The 12,655-nt window shown below is 44.3% G+C and overlaps 2 protein-coding genes across 2 annotated transcripts in view; both read right to left on the bottom strand.

The window, feature by feature from the left end:
• Positions 1–12,655, bottom strand: part of LOC116838377 (serum amyloid A protein) — a 131,187-nt gene that overhangs the window by 98,825 nt on the left and 19,707 nt on the right. The window lies entirely within an intron of this gene.
• On the bottom strand, positions 9,996–11,098 carry LOC142046748 (serum amyloid A protein-like). The gene is made up of 2 exons (XM_075065119.1): positions 10,957–11,098; positions 9,996–10,215 (listed from the first exon to the last, which is right to left on the bottom strand). Exons 1-2 carry the CDS (start codon positions 11,082–11,084, stop codon positions 10,074–10,076), a joined length of 270 nt encoding a protein of 89 aa, XP_074921220.1. The 5' UTR covers positions 11,085–11,098; the 3' UTR covers positions 9,996–10,073.

Below are 12,655 nucleotides of genomic sequence, written 5' to 3'. Positions count from 1 at the left end.
AGTCATCGTTGAGGTTCTGGATTAAATTAAGATCCAAAGAGTTCCTTTGTATGTCTTTTTAGGATATTGTAGATTTTCACTGCATTCTGCCATCTGATACAGAAATTTGCTCACTATAGCCTAGAAAAGTCACTAGATAGTGCTAGTGAATTAGCTGATTCTCCAGCTACTGGAGATTAGCTGATTCTCCATTACTGGCAACAAAAATTCAGAGGGAAAGCTGGAGCCAAAAAAAAAAATCTGATTAAAATGTTAAGAGATTTGAACCATTCAAGAAAAGACTACTTTAAAAAAAAACAAAACACTGCTGTTTTGTTGTAAGACAAGAATTAAATTGCAAAGAGCATCACTGATTTATACACTCGATTATATTTATGCTGTACAATATACTATATGAAGTCATACTAGATGCCAAATGATCTTCCTATATGAGTGCTTAAAAAACACAACACATCGTTCAACTCTGGACAAATACTTCTCTATACTTACTCGGCAATCAACAGTCAATATTATTATGTATTATACTGGTGCACTCACGTATTAAGATTCACTCACCGTGTTCTCCATCCAACAGGTTTATATCATCCAAATGCACAGTATTAGTAAAGGCTTCTATTCTTCTATTGAGTTCCAAGTACAGAGAGAGAGAGAGAGAGAGAGAGAGATCCAGGCCAGAAACTTGAAGAAGAGATTAAAGATTTTCAAGAATCAAATTCATACTTGTTATAAACTAAAGTCATTGGTGATGAAATGCTAATTTACCAAGATCATCAGTAAGAGCAAATAACCCCAAACACTAGGAATAACCTGGCAATTTCAAAGTGTCAAAATACAGGCCATGCCGTAAGTCTCCAGAACTGTCAGTTTATTGAATGAACTTGTGCCAGCCTTTGTCAAACACCACCTTCACAAAGGTCATAAGTGCTCAATAATAAACACATCTAGGTCCCATATTGCAGTGAGGGTTTCTTTGTGTATGACAGTGGGAAAGGGTCAAGCGGAAAACAACCATCATATGGAGGTAAGAGCTGCATAAGGAAAAGAAGGGAAGTCATTAGGGAAATAAGGAAGTGGAGGTAATTAGGAACAGAGGGAATGTCTTTATGCATACAAGAGGTCCATGAAGACTGGTGGGTAAATTTCTCTCTGCTAAAGCAGGTTAAAGATGGGAGAGGCATTAGTGTAATTATGAAGGTACAACCCTTGTGACTTGCTTTGGGGTTACTTCCTTGGTTACATTTTAGGTCAATAACATTTGTTGGGAGTAAACAGAGCTTAACAGGTAATGGAGTAGTAGGTGCTACAACATGACTTTGTTGTTCTTAGCTACAAAACAAGGTAATACTGCAGAGGTATTGTTCACATTGGCTATTCATAACCTATATATGACGACACTTTCAAATAAAGCCAGCCATAAAATACTTAATAAAGTTAATTGACAGTAAACATATTGGTTTTCATTTCTATGTTTTCAGTGGGCCAAGATGCCAACTAACTAGTTTCAAGAATAATCATCATTTTTCAATAAACTACAAAGTTTCCAGCTTACCATATGACTTGCAGATCTCAGCCATCCTCTGTTGTTACAAAATCAGCTGAGAGTTAAAATAGAAGGAAAATCAGTTGGCTATAGCTCCGGGTAAACAAATGTGAACATGGTCTAGGGAAGACAGATTAATTCACAAGTTAAATGTTAACGGTCCAGGAGTTTAAAACAATATTTTTATTCGGGGGGGAGGAAAATAGATGAATGGGATTGTTTCATCTTTCACATGAAGTTTTCACAATATTAATTCAAAGAGCAGTGTGTCCAGCTATCTTCTTGACAGGCTCACTTAAAATGAGATTTTCTTTTAGGGACAGATTAACTTTTTTCTGTCCCTCTCTAATCACATGTTAATGTAGCCTTTTTGTGCACCAGCTTCAACATTAGGAGGCATGTGCACAGACCTGGGAATGGCATTTTTATACTCCAACTGAGCCAGTAGCGCAATTTCACACATTTTAAAAAATGTGTTCCCCAGAAACACTCTGAAAATGATTCTTAAAAACAAAGTGACAGCTTCTTAAGACAGCTGTATTTATAGTCATTAAAGAGATCATTCCTGCCCAGATTATGAAGAGAGGAAAGTGATTTAATCCTTTGGTTGCTGTTGTTAAACATCTTGAGGTACCTGAAGTAACATACCCTAGGGTGAAATTCCAGAAAGACCAAGGCAAAATGCCTCACTTACAGCCTTTGCGTAACTAAAGGCTTCATGGTGATTCTCTCCACTGGGGTGAATTTCACCCTCTAGTCAAGTGAAATTACTCTTGAGGTAGCCTGTCCAATATGGAACCAGTAGCGTAGCTAGCGAGGTTCAGTAGAAGCAGCCGCTTCCCCTCAGGGCGGCAGGTGCGGAAGCGGAACCTGCCGGCCGGCGCTGCCATCAGAACTGCCGGAGGAGCCGTGGGGCGGGCGTCCGGCATGGAAGCAGCGCCTGCTGGCCCGCGCTACCAGCAGCACGGCCTGAGGAGCCGTGACGCGGCAGCGGCAGGCCGGTGCGGAAGCGGTGCCTGCTGGCCGGCTCTGGCAGCAGCACGGCCGGAGGAGCCGTGGGGTGGCTGGCCGGCGCGGAAGCGGCGCCTACCGGCCAGCACTGCCAGCAGCACGGCCAGAGGAGCCGTAGGGCGGCAGCGACAGGCCAGTGCGGAAGCGGCGCCTGCTGGCCAGCTCTGACAGCAGATCAACCGAAGGAGCCATGTGAGGGCGGTAGGCACAGCCGGAGGAGTGAGGGGGCCGGCTCAGCACCCAAGCGCTCCCTGCCCCTTGCTAATACGGCGGGCGGGGGAAGGCGAAAGGGCCCCTGTGCCTTTAAGGCCGCGTGGCTGGCAAGCCCCGCGTGGAGTTCTCCCAGCGCTGGGAGCAGGCCGGGCGGGGGGGGCGGTGGCGCAGGACTGAAGGTGAGCAGGTGGTCAGAGGAGGAGCCAAGGGAGGGCACCTTTTTTATGTTTGCTCCCCCTACACTGAAAACCTGGGTATGCCACTGCATGGAACGTATAGCAAGTCTTGACAAGTATGTCTAGTTTGCACAGTGCAATTAAATATACATGATTTACTACCTTATCTAGAGTTTCCTTCAGAGTCCACCATATTTGTTCTTTGTGGTGCATCATGGGAAACTGCCAAACACAGCCAATCTGGTTGTAATGCTTTGGGCTGAAGAAGAGATCCTGGGGAGAAAAAGTGTTAATTAGATATATTTTCTTCCTTTTTAAAATATAATTTCTATATATAAATCAAATTTTCCTCTAATGCAATCAGGCTGGATCAAGCAGTTCACTATGACAGGTGAGTTACCTACCAACCTCTGCTGACTTGTCAATTACAGTCAACCACAAAAGAAAACATATACATTGATGTGTCCACATGCTTTACTGTCCTTATACCTTCAATCCGATTAATGAGAAATTCTACAAACTCCTGAGCTGCATATCTCCAAATTCTTGAATTATCAATAGTGTACCAAAAATTGTTGTTTTAATTATTTTTCTTCTCTCAGCTTGACCCTTCCCTAAGCCAGGAGAATTCAGCCAATGACCTCACACCAGGCATATAAGAAGAAAGCAATGGAAGGGATTACCATTAACACTTGATCAGAGTGTGCAGAGGAATGTATTAGAAATTTTCTCCTCTTCTTATTTCACCTCATTAAACAACAGGGAGGACACATCTCCCAAGTTGTTTATTTTGAAGGTCGAGAGAAGTGGATAGAGAATGTCTCTTTTTCTTTAATTGAGAATTCGCTAATACTTCAGTGTTTGTGATCTTTGGATATCAATCTGTCCCACAAAATAAACAAGTCATGTGATATAACTACCTTGAGTCTTTGTCAATCAAACTGATAAACCTAGTCTATTTATCAGATTTAATTACATTTAATAGCAACAACAGTTATCATGACTATAGAGAAATGTGTCATTTTAAAGGCAGCATCACATTATCTCTATACTGAAAAATGCTAACGATTAAACAGCTATTATAAATTTGTAAACCACCAGAATTAGCATCAGTAATGGCTGATGTACTGAGCTCTAATTACGGAAGGCTTTAGTTCAAATCATATATCTCTTCTGAAATGTCCTGGTGAGTGTTTTTTCCCACACACTCAATTTGCTGGTTCCTCCATAGTTCTTAAACTCATTCTTATCTCCTGTTTTATAGATCAGTACTATTATTGCTTTCCTCCATTCACTCTGCACTTGCTCTTACTTCTAAATCTTGTTAAATAGATTGTGCATTGCCTTTAATGTGTGTTCCTCATCTGCACCAAACTGCTCTGTGGGTATGTTGTTAATTCCCAGCACCTTTTCCTTTTTCAGACTTTCTAGTGAAATCTTTACTTCCAAGAACTCCAGCTTCTGTTCTCCCCTCATTTGTACAGGAAAACTTTTCTGGGACCATTTCATCTACTGCGTTCCAAACTCTATACAACTCTTCAAAATATTATTTCCCTCCTTTGTGCTTTGCTTCTTCAACCTCAACTATTTGCCCCCACTTGTCTTTCACTGTTGACAGCTTCAATTTATATGTCTCATTCAGTTTTCTTATCTCGCAATACAACTTGTGTCACACTTCTCTTTGTTTATTTCTCTGCTTCTTTACACTGTTCATTTAGCCAGCTGTTCTGGACTCTCTTAACTTTCTGTCTCACTTCTCTGGTCAACCTATTATACTCACCTCTTAGACTTGTATCTTTCCTTTTTATTCTCCTTTAGGTTAGTGAGGAAGTGAAACGTGTGGAGCAGTTGTCCTGATGGCACGGTTTGGAAGTGAACCGGCTGCAGGGCACACAGCTGGCTCAGAGTATAAATGGGGATGGTGCCAGGGCGGCTCATGGGAGAGGGTCCCAATGAAAAAGTCGAGAGGACTAGCGGTGAGGAGTGAGCAGGGAGCACCCTCCCATAGAACCCGCTGTTGCGAATTATACCTGTAGACCACGCACCGTTCGTTTCTAGGCTGAGGCACAAAAACCAAAGATTTAGAGTGTCCAGACAGCAAAGGTTTATTGCGCAAGGTTCAAACAACGTTTGAACGTGGTGTCTCTCTGCTAGTCAGGGAGAGACCCAGGCTGCAGATTACATAGAAGTTATATACCTTTTAGGAGTGCATGCTACCCTCATGGTTCGGAAGCTTTAGCCAATAAACAAGCCATTTTCTTATCTTTAGCCTATTACAGCTAATCATTGTCCTCGTGCTGGCTAGTGCACAGTCCAGCTGTTACCTTGCATACTAGAATTTTTCCTTAATTATGCTGTTGCTGCTGTTTTCCAATCCTCTTTCCTGTTTCTGGCTTTATCTTTCTTTAATGCTGCTCTTGGGAGCTTTGTACGTGATGTGCTCGCTTTTAGTTAATGATGGATACAAAATAGGGGAACTTACAAAATGGAGTCGCTCATGCTAATTACCCTTAACACCGCTCAAGGAAAACCCGAAAGGTGGGCAACAAGGTTACCCCCACCTCCTAGAGTACGTGCAGGGGGGTCTGAAGGGTGGAGAGCCCCATGCACCCTCCCAGCACTCGGAGATCCACACAATGCCCCCATCGTAGTTCAGGAAGGGTCCGATTCTTGTGCTTTCTGCCAGGACCAGCCTCCAGCACACCGAGGGGTCTCTCCCACTGCACACAAAGATGGGGATTGTGTATCAGGGACACCGCAAGGAAGTTCGCCCCCTCGGTGGCCACAACGGACCTGGTACCCAAGACCAGCTTCCAAGTCCGAAGGAGGTAAAGGTGCAGCTCAGAGAGATCTTGCAGAAGACACCTCGGATGTAAAAAAAAAAAAAAAAGGATTCCAGTTGTATTGGAGCCATCCGAGGCAGCAGATTATTGCAACAGGCTTCCCCGTCCCACGTACCCAGACCGCACAGCGCACACACCACACGGGGCACTGGTCTGGGAGTGCCTGGCTGGAGCAGGTGGAGTCTGCCCATCGCCCAGCGAGACAGAGGCGCGATGCGGGGGGGCCTCCCGGAGCGAGTCACAGCCTGCTCCCTCCTCCCCTCCCCGGGAGCTCGGCCCTCAGGCTGCTGCGGGGACGGGAGCGGCTTCTGCATCGACCCCACTAGGGGGGCTCCCGCTGCACAGGGCTCACCTGGCAGCGGGGCTCAGCGCTCTCCGCTGCGTGGCTGCTGCAGCCAGCCAGATAGAGACAGACGGATGGCGCCTCAGCTGCCCCACAGCGCCCCCTTCTGCCCTGCCCCTCACAGACAGACAGTGCCTCACCCGCACTACAGCACCTCCTGCAGCGCTGCCCCCCACAGACAGCACCTCCACTGCCCCACAGCGACCCCTGCAGCCAGGGCTGGCTTTAGGTCAATTCCTCTGATTCCCGGGAATTGGGCCCTGTGCTTGAGAGGGCCCCACGCCCACACGTAAGAAGGCCCTGCGCCTTAGGCGCCTTTTTAATTTTTTGTTACTCACCCAGCACCCGCGGAGGGCAGGGTCCAGGTCTTCAGCAGCATTTCGGTGGCAGGGGGTCCTTTGGTGCCGCAGAAGACCCGAAGCAGACCCCCTGCCGCCGAAGTGCTACAGAAGACCTGGAGTGGACCCCATCCCCACCGTTGAAGTGCCACTGAAGCCCCAGACTGCCACCAGGTATTCAAATCGGGCCCCACAGTTCATAAAGCCAGCCCTGCCTGTAGCCCTACCCCCCACAGACAGCATCTCAGCCTCCCCACAATGCCCACTGCAGCCCTGCCTCCCACAGACAGCACCTCAGCTGCCACACAGCACCCCTTGCAGCCTTGCCTGCCACAGCCAGCACCTTAGCCACCCCACAGAGTCCCCTGCAGTTCTGACTCACACACTCAGACAGTGCCTCAGCCACCCCACAGCGCCCCCTGCAGCCCTCACAGTGCCTCACCTGGCCCACAGCACCCCCTGCAGCCTCACCTCCCTGAGACAGACAGCGCTTCAGCTACTGCACAGCACCCCGGCCTCCCACAGACAGCGCCTCAGCCGACCCACAGTGCCCCCTGCAGCCCTGCTAACAACAGACAGCGCCTCAGCCACCCCACAGCGCCCCCTGCAGCCCTCACAGTGCCTCACAGTACCCCCTGCAGCCCCGCCTCCCTCAGACAGACAGCGCCCTGGCCTCCCATAGACAGCGCCTCAGCCAACCCACAGCGCCCCCTGCAGCCTTACCTCCCACAGACAGCGCCTCAGACACCCCACAGCGCCCCCTGCAGTTCTGCCTCCCACAGTCAGCACCTCAGACACCCCACAGAGCTCCCTGCAGCCCTGCCTCCCACACAGCGCTTCAGCCACCCCACAGTGCCCCCTGCAGCCCATAGTCAGCATCTCAGTCACTGCACAGAGCCCCCCCAACCCTGCCTCACCCAGAGACATTCCAACCCTCCTAATGTTTCATTGAGATGTATGTAGATCAGTTGATCTCAAAATAATTAACCTGCTGAAGTGAATAAAGAAACCACCAGACCTGCCTGACCAATAGGCTTCAGACCCAATAAGCCCCAAGCATCCAGCTCTGAACATTTCGCCTGTAGTCGTTTGTGTAAGTTCACAGGTAATTTCACACACTTTAAAAAGCACTACAGACAGTCCTTGGACTTACGACACAATTGGTTCCTGAAAATTGTGTCATAAGTCGAAATGTTGTAGCTTGGAACCGGAACCCACTCCACTGCGGGACGAGCATTGTAAAGTTGAAAACAATGGTTGCAAGTTGAATCGGTGTCAATTGAGAAACATCGTAAGTGCTGTTCTTCTTAAGTCGAATGTCGTAAAGTCGATTACAGCCTGTGTTTTTAAACGGCAAAACCTACCTTTATATCATCACTCTGATGATACATGAATAGACCCAAATTGTTTCCAGAAATGGAAAATTGCTGTGAAACAGTAAATTTTTAAACTATGCAAAGGAAGGGGTGGGGCACGTCTGAGGAGAAACTCTGTGAGTTCAAACTTGCAGCATTCCAAAAGTTTCAAGTGGGTTGGAGGGACAGAATTTGATCACCTATGAAGTGGGCAGAGAGCATAGCCTTCCGCTCTGCACGAGTCTTGAAATCTGCAGGGAAATAAACCTGGAGATCTTAAGGAAACTGTGTTGAAGATGTTCTCCAGATCAAATCACCCATGACAGCCAAAAGGGAGCAGTACTGCCATGACCACTCCCGCCACACTTGGACCAAGCCCCTACTCTGAAAGGATTTGAGGGTGGGACTCTGCACAGATTAATGCAGAAAGACTGACTTGGAGGATCTCTGCCAGATGCTCCATGTTATGGTGCATTCTGGTATTGACTTGTAGGAGGTTTCACTAACCTCTGTAAATTATATCTAAAATATTGTGCTAGTAAGTAAATTCCACTAAGCCCAAATAAGCTACTGAGGAAAGGGGTTGAGGTTTTTCATAGCTACCCGTCCCAAAAAAAATCCCTAACACATGAATTAGAATCCCCAGATTCAAGTAGCTGGTAAATATGAGTGTCCATATGTTTACCAAAATAGGATATGCAGACCTGATCCAAAGACCATTTAAGCCAATGGAAGGACTCTCTCTGGCTTCAATGGGATTTGTATTAGAGCTTTAATCAACAAGGCTATAAATAGGTATGTTCTCTATACTATGAAAGGTACTTTAATAAGTCCAAGATCTTGTTAATATTTGTCAGTTACCAATGACTTGGTCTGTCTCCAAGAAATTGTCTGTGATAGATTTGAGGCCAAATGACTGTGCACTTTTACCCTAAAAATTGAGGAAAGGCCTTAAAAATTATTTGAATAGAGTCATGCTAAGAACCCCCCACTGCACGCTGCAAATTTGTTTGAGCTTTGGTTCAAGAGTGGGACTAAGGGCTAATTACAGTGTTGTTGTAGCTCTAGTGCTCCCTGGCTATTAGAGACACAAGGTGGGTGAGGTAATGTCTATTATTGGACCAAATGTTGTTGGAGAAAGACACAAGCTTTCGAGTTGCACAGAACTCTTCTTCAGGACTGTTAGGCCGACATGATTTTGAATTTCTAAGATTCCTTTGTTTTTAAGTGAAGATGTTAGGGTAAATGCATTACCAGAAAACTCTAATGAGGCTGTTGTCAGCTGCCTGGTAAATATCCAAAGACTAGGATGCATACAACCAGAAAACACTGGTTTCATTTTGATTTGGTTTTGTGCTTCTTTCCTTTCCTTTCCTTTCTTTTTGACTTCAAGTTGTGAGCATTGAGCCTTTTAAACCCTATAAGGTTTCCACGTTTTCATCAATGTACATTAACTAGTCCTGAACTTAGTTTTGTCACCCATTTGGTGCTGTTTCCACTCACTCCTGCTTTTTGGAACAATGGGAAATTTCATCCAGTGAGTTGGATCCAACCTTTCTAGCCTGACCTCAGATGGAACTGAGGTTCTACCCACCTGATAACAATAAATATATACTTTTAAAACATAAGCACCATTACTGCTTATTAAAGTGGACCTAGACTCTCAGCACCATGGAAAATGTGTTTTCAACCTTTCATTTCAAATGTTAACTTTCCTTCTGACCTGCCCCCAAAATTTCTGTTTTTGCCATGATACTTAAAACTTTGTATGGTGGTTTTTACGCCCCAAACTAATTAGCCAGGTAGGATGGTCTATGATTAGAGGACTGGACTCCATTCCTACCTCAGCTGTAGACTCCCCTGTGATGTTAGGCAAGTCAATTAACATCTCTCAGATCCCTGTCTGTAAAATGGGGATAACAACAACAAGGAGAATTATCATAATGGATCACAGTAGTCCAGTAACCTGTCTCTGACAGTGGCCAGTGCCCGCTGCTTCACGGGAATATGCAACAAATTATTTAATGATTGTCCTTTACTCAATCTGGAAGATTCTTCCAAATCCTGGGCAGTTAAGGGTTACCTTTGGCCCCAAATCATGAAAAAGTTGTATGTATATTGCTTTTTATCCTTTCTAATGTAGCTGAGGATGTTTGTTCATTCACTGAGAGCTTCAGAAATTTAAGATTGTATTTATTGTGGTTTTTCACAGCTTGTAGAAAAATTGAACCATTGTAAAGTATTACAGACTGCATTAGTATTTCGAGGGAAGGCCCTCTGGTCTGTAACGGTTTGGGTCTCCTCCACTTCGGCCCCATGCATTTGCCTCCTGGTCTTGACGTGTGTCTTCTGCTCCTCTGCCACTAATGCCACCCTGCCAACCTTCCCTAGCATCACTGGAAAGAGGAAACAAAGATTATCTTAGACAGTTTATTATCAAATCTCAATAACTAAAGGATTTACTTTTCACTCATCCCCCATAGCTTAATCTCTGCTTTTCCATAAAACTGAGGACCCACACAAATACCTCATCAATACAAGTTGTTCCAATGAAAGATATTAGCTCAGCTACCTTGTCACACACAAACACAGACACAAATCTTAACCTGTCTGTGAACAGCAGAAGTCATCCCAGAAGTGCATCAGTGCAGTTGTGAATTAAAAAGCTTTCCCATTACTTGCCTCCACTAAGTTCTACCCACTCCTCATAAGCTCCTTTGTATCATAGTCATCACGTTCAACAGCAATATTTTAAAACGGTCCTCGTTAGAGGACTGCAAGTGAACCTATGATGGTAGTTTTCCTTGGACGAAATACCAAGGGCAATATGTACCGATTCTAGATTAAAGGGAGGTCCTGCAATTATTTAAATTTTAAAAGCCCTGGGGTGAAAACGTCAGTCTCCTAGCACATAATAATGAGATCTGATATCAGAACATATCCAAATAGGTCAGCTCAGAAATCACCTTTACAACTCAAGAATGGGCACAGTCTTCACACTTAGCCAGAGGTTAAATAAAAATGTCCTTGCTTCACAGAGGACAATAACTAGTTATGAATTACAATGTACTTCATAGTAATTTGATTGCATAGCTCTTTACCAACTTTTAACTCATAATCCAAGTAGAATCCATCACCTAATAACTTCTGCTGCCCATTTACCGCCAGGCCCTCTTTGGGCAGCATCATAATTCCCACGAGCATGGAAATATTTATCTGCATTTTTATAATTCGCTTCCCGCATGTCACTGTATGCACGCCACATATCCTGAGTGCCTGGAGAAGAGAGAAAGGATTATAGAGAAATGGGAATTTAAAAACAAAACTTTGATGTTATTCCACCCACTTTCCTCTGAAGCAGTCAAGCACCATTCTAGTCACGTCACCACAGTGGCTTCCAAGTATAGTGCTTCTAGAGAAGGCAGAAAGGCACCTAAATACCACTGAGTAAATACTTGATTTTTTGGTTCAGTGGAAGATCTGAGAAATCCAAAAAAGACTGTTTTGTTTCAACCAGAACTGATTTGTTATAGTTTTTCTCATCAAAATGAAAAACAAAAAAAATTGTTCAGGTTGATTTGAATAAACATTTTTGCAGCAAAAGGCCACTGTGAAAATTATTAGTTTTGAAGGTTTTTTCCAGCCTAAACTATTTGCCAAATTTGACCAAAATTTGCAAAAAGTTGCAGTGTCCCCCTGAAATGTATTTTTTGGTGAATTTAATATTTGTCCCTCCAAAAAATTTGCCCAACTTTCTTTGGTACCCAGGCCTCCCTTTAGAAAAACAGGGATTTGCAGCTAGTTATGCTTTATTAACTGTAGCTTCCACCAGGTGACATCTTCGGAGGAGGAGATGGAAAGGAGTTCCTTTGAGAAGGACCTCATAAAACCATAGAAACTCCAACAAAAATCTATTGCAAAATCTTTGGGACAAAGAAACCCCCAAATTTCTGTCAGTGCTTTTCTAAGGGTCACCAGGACAACGGAGTAGAGATGTGATTTCAAGTTAGAAGCATCAGTCTCCTTTTGGGCTTTGTTTACAGATGGTTTCTGCATCAATGTAACTAAATCTGTTTAGAAACCAATTTAGTTAAATCATTGACACACTTAAGTCCATTTAAACTAAATCCATTTAAGGCATTTGTAGGAGTGTCTATTCTCGGGTTTTGCAGCAATTTAACTAACAAATTCTAAACTGATTTAGACTGGAGACAATTGGGGACAAACTGATGAGAATCTTTAGGCTATGAGTGTACAATGTGAGAATAAGAAATCTGATTTCATAGACATGAATCTCTATCTACCACTATAGTTTTAAAGAAAATGCCAACATTTTTTACAGCAAAAGGGAGAGATCATGGAGTATCAACCTAAAAGTAGAAATGTGAGGATATTTGGGTCAAAAAAGTGCCGTGGCAAATAGGAGACAATAACTAGAATCAAAGATGATGCTGAGTTGTTTTTCGAGACTAAATAAATCATAACAGAAGATGACCTGGTGGTCCACTACAACGTGATCCACATCTCCATCCAGACAAAACCTCACATACCGCCCCGATTCAACGCATCTCTATTCAGGAAGGGTGCTTAAGCACATGCTTAAGATTTCTTAAATAAGGATGGATTTAAGCATGTGTTTAAGTGTTTTTCCTCAGTCAAGACCTAAGAATGCAGTTCTGCAAGGTGTTGAATGCCCTCAACTCACCAGACTGGAAATTAGGGAAGTTCAGCACCTTGCAGAAGATGCTCATTCCTGTAGTGCTGAATCAGGACCCAATTATCTGACCCCAGAAACATTTCCAGAAGGGGGAAGGAAAGCTTCTGAAATTATTCAAA

Source organism: Chelonoidis abingdonii, chromosome 4, assembly GCF_003597395.2.
Source record: "Chelonoidis abingdonii isolate Lonesome George chromosome 4, CheloAbing_2.0, whole genome shotgun sequence".
Lineage (NCBI taxonomy): Eukaryota > Metazoa > Chordata > Testudines > Testudinidae > Chelonoidis > Chelonoidis abingdonii.
This window is presented reverse-complemented; position numbering and strand designations above follow the sequence as displayed.